Below are 17075 nucleotides of genomic sequence, written 5' to 3'. Positions count from 1 at the left end.
ATTAGCTGCACTTCATACACAGTGGCACCCCTCAAGCTCTAAGCTTTTGGTGACAGACTAGGTACCAGTTCCAGGGGGAAAAAAAACCTTGTTATGGGAACATATGAAAGTCTGTCTCTTACACAACAAGGATCAGGAAGGGAAACAAAACAATCTGTTCAAATCCTGTCTTTCATTCATATGAATGATCTCATTTTGAATGGGAATTATTAAGGGCAAATGGCAAGACCAATTACTATTAGAAGAGACATCATTGTTCGAGGATATATCAACGGGGTTGCATTTTACAGGGCCTCTTGTTCCCCATGGCCAGAGTGACCAGTGTTCCGGAATGTATTATGGGACACATTGGTATCAGAGTTCGGGTTATGTGTGTGTGTGTGTTGGGGGGGGTCCATGTGAACTTGTGGGGGGGGGGGGGGGGGGGGGGGGGTCCATGTGAACTTGTAGGAGCAAAGGAGGGTGCAAACCTCTATGATGGAATACAGGGCAAGGATCAATCCAGTTGCAGACCACCTGGGAGGCAGGATGAGCACCTAAAATAAGTGACTGATCACCCTGCCCAAGCCCCCAGCTAGAAAAGGTTGGGGGTGGGGTACCGCCCAGCAGAAGAATGTCTGTCCCCATAGCAATGGACTTCAGACAGCTCCTCAGAGACAACCGCAATCAGAGGCCAACAGCTCTCCAGTACAAGCAGCCCCACTTGGTATGGTGGCCACTGTCTGTACTGAAATGAACTCACTTCAACTGCCAGGTCAACCCTAAATAAAGACACTGTTCAGAAGTCAGACCACAAAGATACCGCGTTATGAGTTGTACCTGTCCAGCTGAATCCAAGGTGGTCAGCGATAAGGTAGAGCCTTTGCTCAGCTCTTTCAGAATCCTCTTGAGCATCCACAGCTTAAATTAAGAAAAGAAACAGCAACAACATCTGTATAACAGTGAGGGGCAAAACAGGTACTCTACACAAAATTTATATTGCTAACAAGGCACACTAGCAAATTAAGTATTTCCCTTTAAATATAGTTGTAAAGTTAATTAACACTGTCAAACCAGTTTGGAGTGAAGGGATACAAAATACACGCTTGACTAAAACGAACTGAGAACAAATTGCTTAATTTTGAAATGGAAAGTTTGGATGAAAGTAAAGAATACTTGGTTTGGGGAACTGCCCCAATCCTGAAAATATGCCAAACCGCCATGTTGGAAGGATCCTTCCAATTTCTTTTTTGAAAAAACAGGCTTTAATGTAACTGACCTTCATGAATCATGCTCAAATTCTGCAGTTCTGTTCGCACATCAAATTCAAGCTGGCTTTCACTAATGTATGAAAATAGGTTAGGAATCTTTTGCTTAAGACATTCAACTTTATTTTACTCAAACTTTTCTGTTAACTAAATGAGAAGGTTAGCCCCCGACAGGAATAATCCGATCAGCTGCTACTATCAGGAACAAAGCACCCAAGTACCATCATGTGCATCACTGTATCGTAATGATATTTACGGCCACCAAATATTTCCTGTGCATTAAATTCAGATACATCTTTTTTGTAGTGAATTATATATCATTATCCTTAATTATAGTTAGAAATATTATTTTTCAAAAATTTTCAAGGAAAGTGAATCACTTTTTAATATTGGATAAAAGCAAATTACTGCGGATGCTGGAATTGGAAATGAAAAATAAAATGCTGGAAAATCTCGGCAGGTCTGGCAGCATCTGTAGGGAGAGAAATTAGCTAACGTTTCGAATCCGATGACTCTTTGTCAAAGCTAACAGACTGAGAAAATGGGAAATATTTATACTGTGGAGTGAGAATGAAAGATGAGTCATAGCCACAGATGTTAAGTAATGGGTTAAGAGACATTCCAATTAGTTTTCTCATTTATGTTAAGCATCCAATAATTGACACTGATATGTAAAGGGGCTTCAGGTGGCCCTTGTGTCAGGTGATGTGATGTTGGAGTTTTGTGCAAAGTCTGTTGAAGGAAATTAAAGCTGTTTTGTGGAAAAGGAGCAGAACCTTTGACTTTTTACACTACAGCAGCTAAACGTCTAACAACAGAAACCCAGGGAAAGCGTGTGCTAATGGCCACAGAAACCAAGGGTAAAGAGAGCTAATGGCAGTCCCCAGAGAGAACAAAAGATGTGAAAGGCCAATGAGAATGTACCAATTAAACAAAATATGGAAGATCCTGTAGCATAAGAAGCAATACTGAGAGGAGCTACAAAGCTGATCTCCAGCAATGAGGATCTGAATTATGAGGAAAATTTGAAGACACTTTAAAAGAAGCAGCTGAGAAGTGGTCTTACAAAGAATAATATGCTTTAAATATGGAAATAGTAAATCTAGAAAGTTAATTAAGCCATGGGAATAAAGAAAGAAGACGCTGTTTCAACAAAGGTCTACATCTGAAATGCAAACTTGGCTGTTTTTCCCCTCACAGGTTCTGATCTACATGTTTCCCAGCATTTATTGTTTTTATTTCAGATTTCCAGAACCACTCTAATTTTATTTTTATTACTTGCATCTTTCTTGCTTTATAAAGGCAAATGAAAGTTGATGTAATTCCTGAACTGACCAAAATCTAAACTCAGTTGGTATATTGTACGTAAGCAAACATCTGCCTGCCAAACAAGTACTGACAGAGACCAGACACACCTGTGTTAAACATTAAATATTCATGGCATCTATTAGCAGACATTAGCGGACTTGTGAATCCCTTCTTAATCAATTTGCCTAGATATTCCAATCAACAATGAGGCAGAGGCACACACCACTGACTACAATTTAAACTGCAGCCTTACCTTTTAGCGCTGCAGGTTTAGGGACTTCCTGCCCTGGTTGCAGGATGCAGTCAACAAGTAGAGTCACACAAGGTAGTGGTGAGGCATAGAAACAGTGACCATTCTCCATTGATGTCAACAGTAGAAGGAATGCCCCTGAAGGTCCAGCAGCCTTGGAGTGTTTCTTTTTTAAAGTTCTTAAGTGTTTTAAAAAATATTTTTAACCTTTCAAAGACTTTAAATTACTTTTATAAGTTTGTATAACATTTAATTTAATGTAAACATGAAAATTTTGTGAGATGACTATAAAAAGTACCCAAAATTAAATAGATTGCAAAGTAAGTGGCCTTGTGGCTTTAAAATGCTTTGTTGAATTGTTGCCACAGTTGTTAGATTTCCTCCCATATTTAAAGGTGTTTTACTGCTGAAATTAATGCTGGGGCTGGCTGATGTGGTGGGTAGATTGGTGATGGGTGTGGGTTAATGGGTGGGGGAGTGCCTGTAGAATGGAGGGATGGGGGTGAGGGGTAGATGGGGGATTGTTCATAAAGTTTACTTTTAAATGCATTGTGAGAGCTTCCCAATATAGCTTTGTTGTTAATCGCTCCCAACCAAGTCATACGATTATGTACATATTGGGACTTCCTCTGAGTCCTGAATGCGCAACCGCAACAAGCATTTCAATATTCGCCACTACTTCAAGTGGACCATCTGATTTTAGAAATGGACAAGCCACCAGGGAGAAGGTAAAGTAAATGAGCAGGAATGGGGGGGGGTGGGAGGAGGAGGTTGGACTTCAGGTGGGGGGGGGAGGTTGGACTTCAGGTGGAGGGACCTTAGGAAGAGTGGAGAAAATTGAGGGACCTCGGGGAGTGGAAGGTGGGACCTTCAGGGGAGGTCGGAGGTTGAGCTGTGGTTGGACCTCAGGTGGGTGTGGTGGTGAGAGGCCGGGTTGAGCCTGTGGTGGTGAGGACTGGTCACATCGGGTAGGGGAGGCTGATGGGACCTATGTGGGAGGAGGTGGAGAGAATCAGGTTGGGATTAGGGGTTCAAACCTGCAGGATCCAGTTGGGTCGAGTCTGTGGGGTGGGATGGAATCCCATGGTGAGTCGGGATTGGTGGGAATACCATGGGGAAGTATTAGTTGGGTAGTGGTTAGGGGAGTTGGGGGGGGGGGGGGGGGAGGGTGTAGCGGTACTTGGGGGGTGGGGAAGTGAGGGAAAGTTCTGTGGAGGGTGTCAGTCTGGGTCTTTATAATAGTTACCCAGAAATTAATTCTTCTGGGTTTGGGGCAGCACAGTGGTGCAGTGGTTAGCACTGCTGCCTCACGCTGCAGTCCCAGGTTCGGTCCCGGCTCTGGGTCACTGTCCGTGTTGGGGGGAGAGAGAGGGAATGATGATATTTCTAAGCTACTAATGATAAACCACACTGTGTCAGACTGGCGTCATGTGTAAACCAGACTGAGCAGAAATGGCAGATTCCCTTCTCTGTTGCATATTAGTTTACCAGCTGGGTCTTTGCTGAAATTTTATAGCCTTCACATTTATCTTCTGGCGTCAGCCCATTATTACTTGCTTTATGGAATTTGCTTCCATTACTTGCCATGATGAAATTTGAACTCTCAATTATTAAATTGATAATCCAAAGCTATACATTTGTCGAAGACACTTGATAACCGCACACTTACTTCCCAGAACAATTCCTATCACACTTTGTTGATAACATATCCATTGTTAGAAAATATCATGGCCAGGATTCTCCATTCTGCAGCCTAAGTGCTGCCGCCAACGGAGAATCGGTACTGGTCTCGAAGTGCTTTCTGCTGTGAAAACGAGGAATTGTAAGTACTTTGTTCCTTTTGATGTGGTGAGGCGCTGTCAATCATAGCAAGAGTGTTTATACACATTGGGGTTGAGATGCATTCAAACTCCAAGGGAAAAATAGCTAAACAATCCAACATACAGGTGTGGCTGGACCAATAAAACTGACAACCACTGGCTAACGCAATGTATTGCTGTTTGGAATTGAATGGAAGATTTGCATTTCAAAGGCTGTCAAGGGATTTGAAGCCCTTTGAAGTGTATTCCAGGAAGCCCTTTGACACTTGCTTTAAACACCTTTGTTTGAGGCTGCAGATGTCAGGAAAGGGCAAGTGAAAATGCAGCGATTTTTCACTCTACTGCCTGGACTGCTCTTCAACTTTCAGGCAGGTGTGACTGATGAGGGTCTCTGATGAAATGCATGCGTGCTGTATGTGTGTGTGTGGGGTGGGCGGGGGGGTGTGCGACTCTTTATTCCCAAGGTGGGGTGCAGAAATTTCATTGTGGGGAGCCTTTTGATGGACCTTGGGGGGGCACCAGTTATACACTGACCCACCTCGGGGTCCACCGCACCAGAGCTATGCTTCTGCAAACTTGCACCAAAGCCTGCCCAGAGGATTTCCCGCTATGGTGTCGGTGCATAGGGCTTCCAGCCCGTTAACCAAATGGAAATATATGCAAATCGATGATTTACATCCTCCTGCTGGTGCAGGGTGGGGTAGCGTGCTGAGGCCACCGGAAGGAGATTGGAGAATGACAACCAGCACCAAACCCATTTTCCCCTTGCATTCCATTATCTGCATGATAGGGAATGGCGATCAGAGCGACGTTGAATGGAGAATCCCGACTCATATCCTTCAACTCATCATAATGGAATGGGAGATCTTCTGGTAGTTAAACAAAAACCATGTTGATCGCATGGATTTTTGTATTAGGAAAGCAGTTTTTCTTTACAATTTTTGATGGAAATGTTATTTGGAATTGTTTTACTTAAGCCATGGGCAAATGTGTCCATACCAATCTTAACGATATATTAAGTAAGATTTCAGATTTATCTTTTCCCGAATCTCTTCAGTGCATTTTTGTGTTGATGCAATTTTTTAAAATTTCCATTTTAAAAAAAAACCAGTGATGAGGAATAATAGTCACCCTGGTTTGAGATGGATAATACAGCAAAATTACTGTGGGTGGGATTTTCCTGCCCTTCCCATTGGCAGGATATTCTGGTCCCACTGAAGTTGATTCCCATCATGGATTCCCCAGTGACGGGATGAATCAGCCTTGCAAATTGCCATCGACTTCGGTGGGACTGGAAGATCCTGCCGGCAGACAAGGCCAAGCCGCCTCCACAGTGGGAAAAGCTGCCGTGGGGGACTGGAAAATTCAGGTCCATAAATCTTAGCACCTACTCGTCTAGGAACTTTCCTTAGACCTGGTGGTTGGCTGAATAAAGAACGTAAGCTTATTTTTCTAACTCACTCCAAACTGGTAATGCCAGTGAAATTAATGTCTTGGTGTTCCTATTATCAATGAGGCTGGATTTGCAGTGGTCTCTTTTTGAATTTCAATTTTCCCAGTCTATTTAAAGAAGCATTTATGAAGCTTGTTGAATGTAAGATAAACAGAAGTTATTGTACTTTTAGACACACTGTAGTTGGATATTTTGAAATGTTGTCTTGTGCATAAATAAAACCATCCTTACAGTGACATACTTTAAAAAAATCTAGTATTCAAAATTTAAATATTATGTTCAATATATATAGATATACATGAAAAAAATCCCCATCTTCTTTTATTAAATAATCGTTTATTTTACTCGTGAAATCTAAATTGCCACATTTTAAATTTAACATTGGGCTCGATTTTAACTGACTCAAAGCTCATCCACGTACAGGGAGTTAAAATCGGGCCCCTTGATTATTAGTTATGCTGATTTTGGACCATCTACTAAGTTCCATAATACTTCTTAAAGAAAATGGGAAAATCAAATTCAAAATAGTCAAAGATTTTCTAGTTATTAATGCTAGCTCCCACTAATAAATTGCCATTGTTTTTCTATGATCTAAATCTGACGTCCACCCCCTTTCCAGCTTGCCAATCTTGAGATCAGTCTAGAAGCACACCACAAAACATGAAAATTTCAAAGCCACAACACAGACTCTCACAGGACCACATGAACAATCACAAAAGCTTTAACTGAATGAACTGCAAAGCTAACTACAAATTCTGGTGTGCTACAGCACAAAGAACCCCAGTAGATGGCTGGTACCTTCAAAGTGATCATGGCCATTTTCTTCAGGAATTCTTTCAATCTGGGTTTCAACAGATTCATCCCAGATAGGCCTCGTGTCAAACAGATCTTCTGGAAGAGGTGGATGTTCAGTTTCAACAATAGAACTATCTACAGCACTGCTATCATCATCTGATAACACCTCACGTTCACGTTCTTCCTCTGTCAAACGATCTACCAACTTTGAGGCCTCATCGCTTATCTCTTCAAAAAATTCAATGGAATGTTTATAAAGTTCAAAAAATTTCTCCTTGTTGCCTTTTGAAGAACCAGTTACAGCTTGTGAACTTTGGCTAACTTTTGTCTTCACTGGAAGTCTGGATTGGAATACTTTCGGTTTAGCACTTTCAGATGTTTCTGATCCAGTGCTAAACTGGTCAATCAGCTCTTTTGCATCAGGTTCAGTATCACAACTCTTTCCTTTATTTAGAAGTTTAAATTTCGACTCTGCGGAATTGACAGCATCAGACTCAGACTTGCTTCGCGGTTCCTGTCTCACTGGTAATCTAGATTTAACCTCGTGGATTTTGAGGGACTCTGACGTCTTCTTCACTTCTGTCATGATAGATGAAGAGTGATGGTCTAATCTGTGTGCAACAGCCTTAACAGGAATTCTAGATTTTGACTTTACTGAATCATCTGTAGTTCCTTCTTGAACACTTGGAAGGGTTGAACGAGGTGCCAAAGGAGCCTTGTCTTCAGCTGTAGTTGATGCTCGAGGTATGGCTGTTACAACAGCAGTGTGTCTGACAGGAAGTTTTGATTTTGCCTCGGCCGGAGAGGTTTGTTGAACAGCTGCAGTAGGAATTTCAATAACTGAACGCTGCTCTTCAGGTGATGAGTCCGATGAATCATCGTCACTCTTTCCAGCCTGCTGTGAGCAAATGGTCCTCGTCACTGTAGAAAAGTCTAACAGGACATGAGTCATGGCTGATTCGGGAGAGGTAACAGCATCTACCTCAATGTCAACGTTGAAAGGCTTTACTTCGGCCACTTCAGGTACAGAAGAATCTTTTTTTGAAGGTTTAGTTGATGCGGAAATACCCATTTTGATTGGAATTCTTGATTTTTGCTCAATTTTGGTAGCTATTTGTTCATCGGTACAATTTAATTCGGTAGAGGATTGAATGCCTGATTCAATATTGGACACTGAATCTGGTAATGAACTGTATTGAAATTCAGTCTGAGACTGGGTGACAAATTTATCAGGCGTGCAATCAATTTTAGGGGCCTTCACCTCATCTTCAGTTCCCTCCATTTTGGATGCTTCTGTTAAAACTTCAGCAGCCTGATTTTCTCCGATTTGGAAAAAATGGAAACTTTCATCTCCATAGCTCCTTTTGCTCATATCAATAGCGCCACTTCTGGTCATTTCAAACAATTTTCCCTCTTGAAATAAGAATGGATTTTTTTCATTGGTTGGTGTACCATCCTCGGTGGGAGTTCTTACGGGCGTGGTATCTGGAGTTGCACCTCGAGACTGTTTTTCAACCATTAGGCCAAATATTTTCTGTTCTTCCTCTTTAACACGGGCTGCAAATGCCTCATCATCTTCTCTAATTGTATTCCATGAGTCAGGGTCAGCCTCTGTTTTAGTTATTGTTACTTTGCTTAGTTGTTCTTCAGCTTCTTGCCTTGAGAGTATGTCCTGCAATGTAGCTTCATCTGTAAAACCTGCTTTATATTCTGCACAATCAACTGCTTCCACAGCTGCTTCTTGGCCTAGTTTCTTTTTGTCATCACCTTTCACTTGACATTCTTCAGGTTTGCTATCCACCCACAGATCGTCTCTCTTTTCTGCAGCTCGCTCAAGACGTTGGACATCTTCCTCAGTTAGCAGATCAGCCTCTTGTATTTCAGGCATGAAACAGGATGCTTCTGAAGAATTAATTTCTTCAATAGACTCACCAGTAGCTGTAAAAGAAGAGACTTCAGAAAAATGATCAATTTCATTACCTCCACATGTTATGATAACTTTAGGCACTGCTTCACAAGACTGTGAATCAGCTAGAGCATTGCAATCTGTGTCCAAGCTTCTGTTTTTTGTTATATCTATGTCATTATCATCTTCTGCTACTTGGGCACTTGATTCCTTTTCATCATCTATTATCTTAAAAGTATATTTTTTGCCCACAATAGGATGAAACTGTGCATCCTCAGGACTAGCACCGTCAACTCCAGGGGGTAGTGGAGACGGAGGCTCAACTCGAATAACTGGCTCCATAATCAGTCCACATTCAGCCTCTTTGCTTAGCCGAGATAGTTCTGGCTCACTTTCTGAAGATGAGGAGCTCTTTCTATGTTCAGCATGAGATATGACTATTACCTCTGCTTCAGCTACATTGGCTATAGCAGGAGTTGGAGTTATTTCAGATTCTTTTTGCTCCTTTTTGCCTTCACGCTTTAATCTAGCATCCTCTTCTAGTTCGTCAAATGTTTTAATTTTGGCTGCCATTTTAAACATTTCTTCTTCGGGTGTAAACCTTTTCTTTGATTCACTCTCTGCGGAATCATCATCATCATCATCTATTTCCTCTTGGATTTCAGGGATTGCAATTGGTTTTTCAGCAACTGACAGAATGTGTGTGTCAGGTGTTTTGGGTGTGACTTCATAGCTGATCTCCTCAGAGCTTGGGGTTTCAGGCGATAGAGGGCTCTTTCCTGAACTTTCCATTTGCGATACTTGGTCCAAGCTATCTTCTTCTGCACTTCCTTCAGGCGACATGAGTTTCCTTGTCTCTCTGTTTATGGGTCCTTCTCTGAAAACTCGACTCCTGACAGATGCAGCATCCAAAGGAATATCCATCCTTTCACTTCTTTTCTCAGTGACTGTGGCAGAAGCTGGCTTCTCATTCTGTTGTGCAAGGAAAATTGCTGCACTCAACTTCTGTTCCGTGGGGCTATTTTCAAGAGAATCTGGGCATGGCGATTCTTTTATTGGACTTGGCTCCAGCGAATCTGGGGATTTGTGTGAAGTTGTGTCAACATCATCCTGTGTGGGACTCGCCTCGAGAGAATCTTTATGACTGATAATGGTTTCATCTGCCAATGGACTGAGACTGTCGAGTGACACTCCAGTTAGGCATAATTCTAATACCTGACTTCTTGCTGTGTACTCTGGTGAAACTGCTTTTTGATCCTTTTCTGGAGCTGCTTTCCCTTCTGGCTGAGAAACAGAGAATTGTGCATCTTTGTCTTCAAATTGACTCCCCAATGAAACATCACATTCATCCAGAATGGGCAGAGATGGTGTTTCTTCCTGTAGAAAACCATCTTTTTCACTGGTATCATCGACAGCTTTAAGGGCAGAGACCGATTCGCTGGTGGTCTGTTCATCAACCTCGTCTAAAAGAGATGTGGCTTGAGTCACCTCTGTGGATTGAAACTCATCATACTCCACGCAGCCAGAATCTGCAGTTAGTTCAGCATCAGTGCCATCAAAACATTCTTTTGCTGCTTTTACATCAGGCACTGCTTCAGTTGAGACAATATTTTCATACGCATACATTTTCTCATGTGGTGAAATGTCATTCACCTCAAGCTCCCTAATCATGGTAGATGACTTCATAACAGGATCACCTTCCTTTTCTGTGACAGCAGTATAACCAGCAGTCTGTGTAGAAGGTGTGCTTTTCTGAAAATTCTGGCCCTTACTGTCAGTTTTGACAAGGTCTTCATTATCATGTTTCTCTGATGTTTCTTCCGTTTTCTTTGGTGAATGGGACAGACTTTCAGGGCTTGTTTCAGGTGTCTCTGCAAGACCTTCATGTTTGTAACTCTCCTCAGAGCTAATCTGAGGTGTGCCATCACCCAAACTAAAGCTAGGAGAGTCAGCAATACCTTCATGCTTTAGGCTTTCTGAGCTGTCGTCAAGGGCACCATTTTGCAATGCCATATCTGGTGTAAATGCGTCCTTTACATAGTCTTGTGGGAAACTAATGTTCAGATCATTGTGAGTTGGACTAGTCACTACTTGTTCGAGGTAAAGTTCTGCTTCTGGAGCATCTGAAGTTTGCCTAAACTGCTGATATTTGTCATTATCTTCTAACTCCTCTTTAATGACATCAGAGAAATCAGTAGACGTTTTTCTGTCCGGACTGATCTGTAAATCAGTTGTCACGGTTATTCTGCTACTGTGTATTTCAATTTGCTTTTCAAGATCTTCAGTAAAGACAGGTTCATAGTTCTCTAATGTGGCAGAACTCACATTATTCCTTTCAATAGATATTGTGATTGCCTGCTTATCTTTGCTTGATGGTATCCTTTTCTTTGCTATAACTTCTGTTTTTACTTCTCCTGTGCTGTGTGAAATTGGAGCAGCTGCAACTTTTCCACTGTTACTTCTGTGTAACATATCCTGTGTGACCATTTGTGACTGAAATTCTTCTGATGAAATTTCAAACTCATCTGCTTTGGATTTCTTACCAATTGTATGGGGAAGTAAATCTGGTTGACTTTCATTTCTTTCACGTACATGATGAGATTCTTCAGACTTCTTTAATTCACTCAAAGTTTGCTTTTCTGGTTGTGAAGTATCGGGTGAGTGTTGGAAGAGTCGTGACATTTTCTTGGATGGATCTTGCCCTGATTGGAATGCTTTCATCAGTTCACGCACCGACATTGTTTCTTCAAGCCTTTCTGTATTGGTAGAAGAAACAGGTGCCTCTTTGTTCATCACTCGTGTAGTCAATGTTGAGGAAATCTCATCTTTTGCGGGAGCTTTGGTTTGTTTCCGTTGTCCTTCCTCTGCTTCCACACGCTTCTGAAGAGCTTTGACCTTCTCTTTTATTGAACCAATGGGAGTTTCTTCCACCAAAGGTGAAATGTCATCTGCAACAGTTGGGGGCACTAATGTTTCTTCCTTCACTGCCTTAGCAGAATCAGATTCAGTGATAATATTCTGCTGCACCTTTCTCACCTCTGTCCTAGTATCTGTAGCTAGGCCTTGAATTGCAGGATCCTTAAAATGCATTGTACTATTTTCTTCATTAAATCTCTGAAACACAGGTTTTGTCTTTCCAGAAATTAATTTAGATTGGTCTTTTATTCGGTGTGACAGTTCACGTTCTTTTCCCTCCTGTGAACATACAGATTCTGAAATCACCTGATATGTTCCCTTTTTAACATCTTTGACAACAATCGTTGCATCAATTCTTTCTTGAACAGTATCTATTTGGCAGACTGCAGAAGGTATCAAGACTTCTTGTGTCAAATATGTACCTAGATCATTTCCTAAATAATTCAGCATTCCACTCATGTCTTTCTCAATTTTCTCTATGGTTCCTCTCTCAATCCTTTGCTCTACAAATAGAGGTTCACAGACCTTGGCTGGTATTTCTCGCTTGACCTCTTCAATTTCTTCATCACTGATAATGATCCAGTCTTCTTCTGGGGATTCTTCATCGCTACCAGCACCAATGGCTTCGTGTATAGGATCTTCACCTGTGTATGTTCCACTTCTTAAAATCTTACTCACTTTTTCCAAGTCTTCCTTCACTTGCTCTACAATTTCAAATGGCTCACCCGGTTCTTCTTCAGTTTCTTTCACTAATTCTTTCACCTCTATGGGACTTCCTTTACTTCCTGGCGTTGAGTCTGTTTTTAAAAGTTTTGTCACCTTGATTAAATCTTGTTTCATGTCAGACACATCTGAAAGCAAGTCTGGGCTGGCTAGGACAGGGACATCATGGACTAGGTGTGATTTTATGGCAGAAGAAATCTCAGCAGATACAGTCTCCTCCTCTTCATCTTTGTTTTTGACAGAAATGGTCCATTTTTTTTAAAAGTGGGATTCAAAAAACAGAGATTGGAAAATGTAATTGGGGTGACACAATACAGAGTCTGAATTGGTAGGCCAAAATAAAAGATGGATTTTTGATGGTAGACAGGGATCCACAAGGTCTGAGGATGGGTAAAATTGCAAAGCAAAGCCAACTCAAAACTGGAAAGAAACGGGCAGGAAATAACTTGCTTTATTTTCACCAGAACACATCCACACCACGTACAACACCAAAGCAATAACAAATTGAATTAATCAGGACATCAACAAATCAACAAACTGAAATAAATAAGAGCAGTGGAGTTACACAGAGATAGGCATCTCAAGATTGTTTAGATGTAACAGATTCATGTCTAAAGGAAAAGATCAGAAACCACAGAAAGCTGATTTCCTCTTAAAGAAAGCCAGTACTAGCAAACTGTCAGAACAACATTTGTAGCCCTCTATTTCTAAAGGTTTTTTTAAGTGAATGTTTATTTTTTGAGGAACTAGAACTGAAAGACTGCAATGAATATCATATTATCTGAACCAGCTGCAAACCGGCATTTCAACAAGAAGAATCTCAAACCTAAATGCACATAGTAAAGAAAAAGCTATTCAAATAAAGTAAGATCCTTTCCTTGGAACATCCTAGTTGTTCTGACAACTGAACAAAAATAAAATCACTTTTGCAAGAAAATGAACCAAATTAATAAATATGGACAAACCAAAGAGGATCTACTAAATAGAGATCAAAAATGTATCACGTGGTGAATTCAGAAAAGAAAATATGGTGGATATAGCAAAATGAAAATTTTAATACACTCACACAAACACAAACACACAGAACGCTTAAGCCAAGTTATTTCCATGCAAAACTAAAGTTCTGACAGCACAAGGCATGCAGCCTTATGTAAGCACTGAATAACAAAGGCAATTTTTTAAATGTTAAGTGACATTGTGGTGAAGTACAGTGGTTATTACTGCTGAACGTTTAAACACAGGACGGTAGATTCATAAAAATGCATTGTTGTTGACAAAAATTCAGCACAGTCTCCATACTTAAGGAAAAGAAAATTTGGAAGCCTGGATAACTTAAAAGTTGAAATATGATTTGGGAATAACCTTATTTTGTGCACATTGTGTCTTGTGGAGTGAGGCACTTTAATAGTTTATGTAATTCAATATAAACTGCTAACTTTATCTTTCTATGTTTAAAATAAGCGGGCTACATAGTGACACGATATTACGTTGGGTCGTACTTTCCAGCCCTTCCCACTGGCAGGAAAATTCACCATGGGAGCTAGAAACCTCCAGTCATTAGCCTGGATTCTCCACTGAAGGGATAATCTGTTGCGCCGGCAGCGCACCCACGCCCGGGATTTCCCAACGGTGTGGGGCTGCCCACAATGGGAAATCCTATTGGGCAGCTGGCGGGACAGAGAATCCCGCTGTTGCGGGGTAGGAGAATCACGCCCAGTGTCTTTTTAAAAATCTACTGTGTTTTTCTTTCTGGCGGTATTCCAACACATCAAAAATAAATGCTCACCCATAGTGCAGTTCCTTCAGCTGTATAAATAAATAAATAAAATAAATAACCTTTATTGCCACAAGTAGGCTTACATTAACACTGCAATGAAGTTACTGTGAAAAGCCCCGAGTCGCCATGCTCCGGCGCCTGTTCGGGTACACAGAGGGAGAATTCAGAATTCTCAGCTGGTATGGGAATTGAACCCGCGCTGCTAGCTGGGTTCTGCATCACAAATTGTGAAAAACTCTAGCTCACTGAGCTAAACCACCCCCTTGTATGTCTAACCTTTATATTTTATAAACTCACACTACTCAGGCAATTTAGTAGAAGAAAATAACCTTTATGATAAATAATCAGTTCATTAATGCTTGATCAAAATCTTGGAACTCCCTACTAAACAGCACTGTGGCAGTGTCTTCACTACACAGAATAGAATGGTTGACAAAGGTGGCTCACCATCACCTTCTCAAAGCAGTAGGTGCCAGTGTGGCCCACATTTGATGACCATATCAAATGAATGAATAAAAAAAAACACTCCTTGTTTGCATCTATTATTAAAATTGATATGTCTTGTCATCTTTCCATTGAAGAGTCCTAATTATATTCCAAACAGGGTTTTCAATGATAATTGGGTTCATATACATGTTTCATCTGTTGTTATCTACGCTATCACTTACTTAAAATTATTTTCCTTTTAATATGTCAGAGTGAGATGTTAAAAAACATGTTTTAGAGATCCTCCCTTTAAAAGTCCAATCCACATGTTGTCACAGCCAATGGGCACATTAGGCTAGATTTTCACCAGGTTGGGACAACTAGGGAACCTTTTAAAAATAGTGGAGGAGGATCATGGTTCCGAGATTCCCAATCAAAGTCCTCATTATGTATTATTGACTGATAGCCCAGAATCCATTAGCCTGTTAAAACCCAGAGCACCTAGGAAATCATTGCTTGATTGATGGCTTTGGCTCTTTTATTTCTGCTGTCAATTTCACAATGCTTATTTACACCAGGTGAAGAGGTTTCAAATGTTTGCAGTTTCAGCTAATGGCAATTTAAAGAGTCTGGATAACTATCACTTTTTTAGGCTACAGTAAAAATTAGTTTTTTAAGAAAGTGGAAAGTTATCAATGAATGACTGTTTAAGGCTTTGTTTTTACATTCTGCTGTCACTATAGAATTCATTGCTTCTATGCAATGTATGGTGGGTGAACGGACACGGAAATACCATAGATTGGCATCTCTGGCATGAGAATCATTCGGGTTGTTTTGGGGTGGCACAGCTTGGGCTGGGGAAATGCGAGGCCATAGAGTTGTTCAGGGGGCAAAACTTGGAATTGGGACACGATAAGCTATGGGGGTGGATGAGGACATGAAGTGGCATGGTTGGGACAAAGGGAATGTTTAGGGGATGTGGGTATGAAGGGCAAAAGCTGGGAGGCCTTTCTGTTTTTATTATAAATGGGACAAACCAAGATGGGTCTTTTAAACAACCCGCCTTCCTAACCGACAGCCACTGTGACTGCCTCTGAATATTTTCTCGGATTGGCTGGCCTGATGGCAGAGAGCAACTCCACCCCAATGAAAATCCCAAACTTGAAGACACTTTCTCCTGAGCTTAAAATAGGCAAAAGTCCTACTACCTGCCTCAAGGATGAAATTCCAGCACATTGTCTCATTCTCAGGAATGGCTGGAAGGGCATCCCGTAGAGAGGTTGGTGTGTGTCTGTTCAATAATTATCCAGAAGTTAGATGTGGTTTTAATGCTTCTAATACTTTATGGGTAACTATTAATGTAATACAATTGAACCATCCTGCTACTGCTGTCTCTATCTTTGGCCATGGTCTCCTGTAATCATTGTTTTGGCTGATATTGATTCCCCTGACGTTCTCCTGTACTGTTCAGTTCAGCAGCCATGAGCGCAACTCAATGAGTGAGAGAGGTTTCTATTCTAACAAGTAGATAAATTAAATTACTGAAGAGAATAGATTTGACTCTCTTTTCAAGTCCAGAGCTTTTCTGGCTTCTCATGAAGATGTAACAAATGAATAAATTAATTGACTTTTATATTCATTATAACATTTAAATATTTAGTGTAATCAAATTGAGGATATAGTATTGTAGATTACGCTAGACATCATTTATAATTAAATTAGTGACTGAAATTCAACTAACAGGCTGACACCTTGCCCCACTACTGAAGTCTTCTCACTTGGCTATACATTTCACCACCTGAACTACAATGTTGGCAGTGTGGCTCTCATCACAAATCACACTCAAATTCCCTCCCTACTCTTCCAGCACTTTCATTCTCAAGTACAACACCTTGTTCAATCTCTTTTGCTCTCCTTTGAAACCCTTGTTCTCTATTGGTCTCCAAGGCCCATTTTGGTTGTTTTTAGAGATGTCCTCCGTCCTTTCGTCCCTTAGCTTCTGCACTGCGCAAATCCTCATCCTCAATAATTTCCATCTTCATCTCAATTCACTTTGCCCTCCTGTCCCTCAATTGTTCTGCTACCCATTTGTTCCTATACCTCACCCTTCAACAAACTTTCCTACAATAGTCACTGACAAAGCATTCTCAAACCACTTCCTTGCATCACTTGACACTCTTGTCTTCCTATCCATCTCTGTCTTCTTCTCATTCTGCATCGACCACTTGAATAAACTCTTTCCTAAATCACTCACAGCTGCAGTCTCTTTGTTAAACTTCTAGCATAACTCCTTCTTTACATAGAACATAGAACAGTACAGCACAGAACAGGCCCTTCAGCCCTCGATGTTGTGCCGAGCAATGATCACCCTACTCAAACCCACGTATCCACCCTATACCCGTAACCCAACAACCCCCCCCCCCCCCCCAACCTTACTTTTTTAGGACACTACGG

General features: G+C 41.1%; 1 protein-coding gene across 28 annotated transcripts in view; it reads right to left on the bottom strand.

Annotated features, from left to right (window-relative positions):
* Window positions 1–17075, bottom strand: part of ank2b (ankyrin 2b, neuronal) — a 1110754-nt gene that overhangs the window by 66993 nt on the left and 1026686 nt on the right. For 25 of the 28 annotated variants that reach the window (XM_038792202.1, XM_038792212.1, XM_038792216.1 and 22 more), the window contains 2 exons: window positions 6877–12645; window positions 820–900 (listed from right to left, as the gene is read on the bottom strand). In XM_038792202.1, the coding sequence (XP_038648130.1) occupies window positions 820–900; window positions 6877–12645 (5850 nt within the window). The remainder of the gene's footprint in view (window positions 1–819; window positions 901–6876; window positions 12646–17075) is intronic. The other 3 variants (XM_038792222.1, XM_038792223.1, XM_038792224.1) reach the window with 2 other exon arrangements.

The sequence above is a fragment of the Scyliorhinus canicula genome, chromosome 3 (assembly GCF_902713615.1).
Source record: "Scyliorhinus canicula chromosome 3, sScyCan1.1, whole genome shotgun sequence".
Taxonomy (NCBI): Eukaryota; Metazoa; Chordata; class Chondrichthyes; order Carcharhiniformes; family Scyliorhinidae; genus Scyliorhinus; species Scyliorhinus canicula.
The sequence above is the reverse complement of the archived record's forward strand: the minus strand, read 5'-3'. Positions and strand labels throughout refer to the sequence as shown.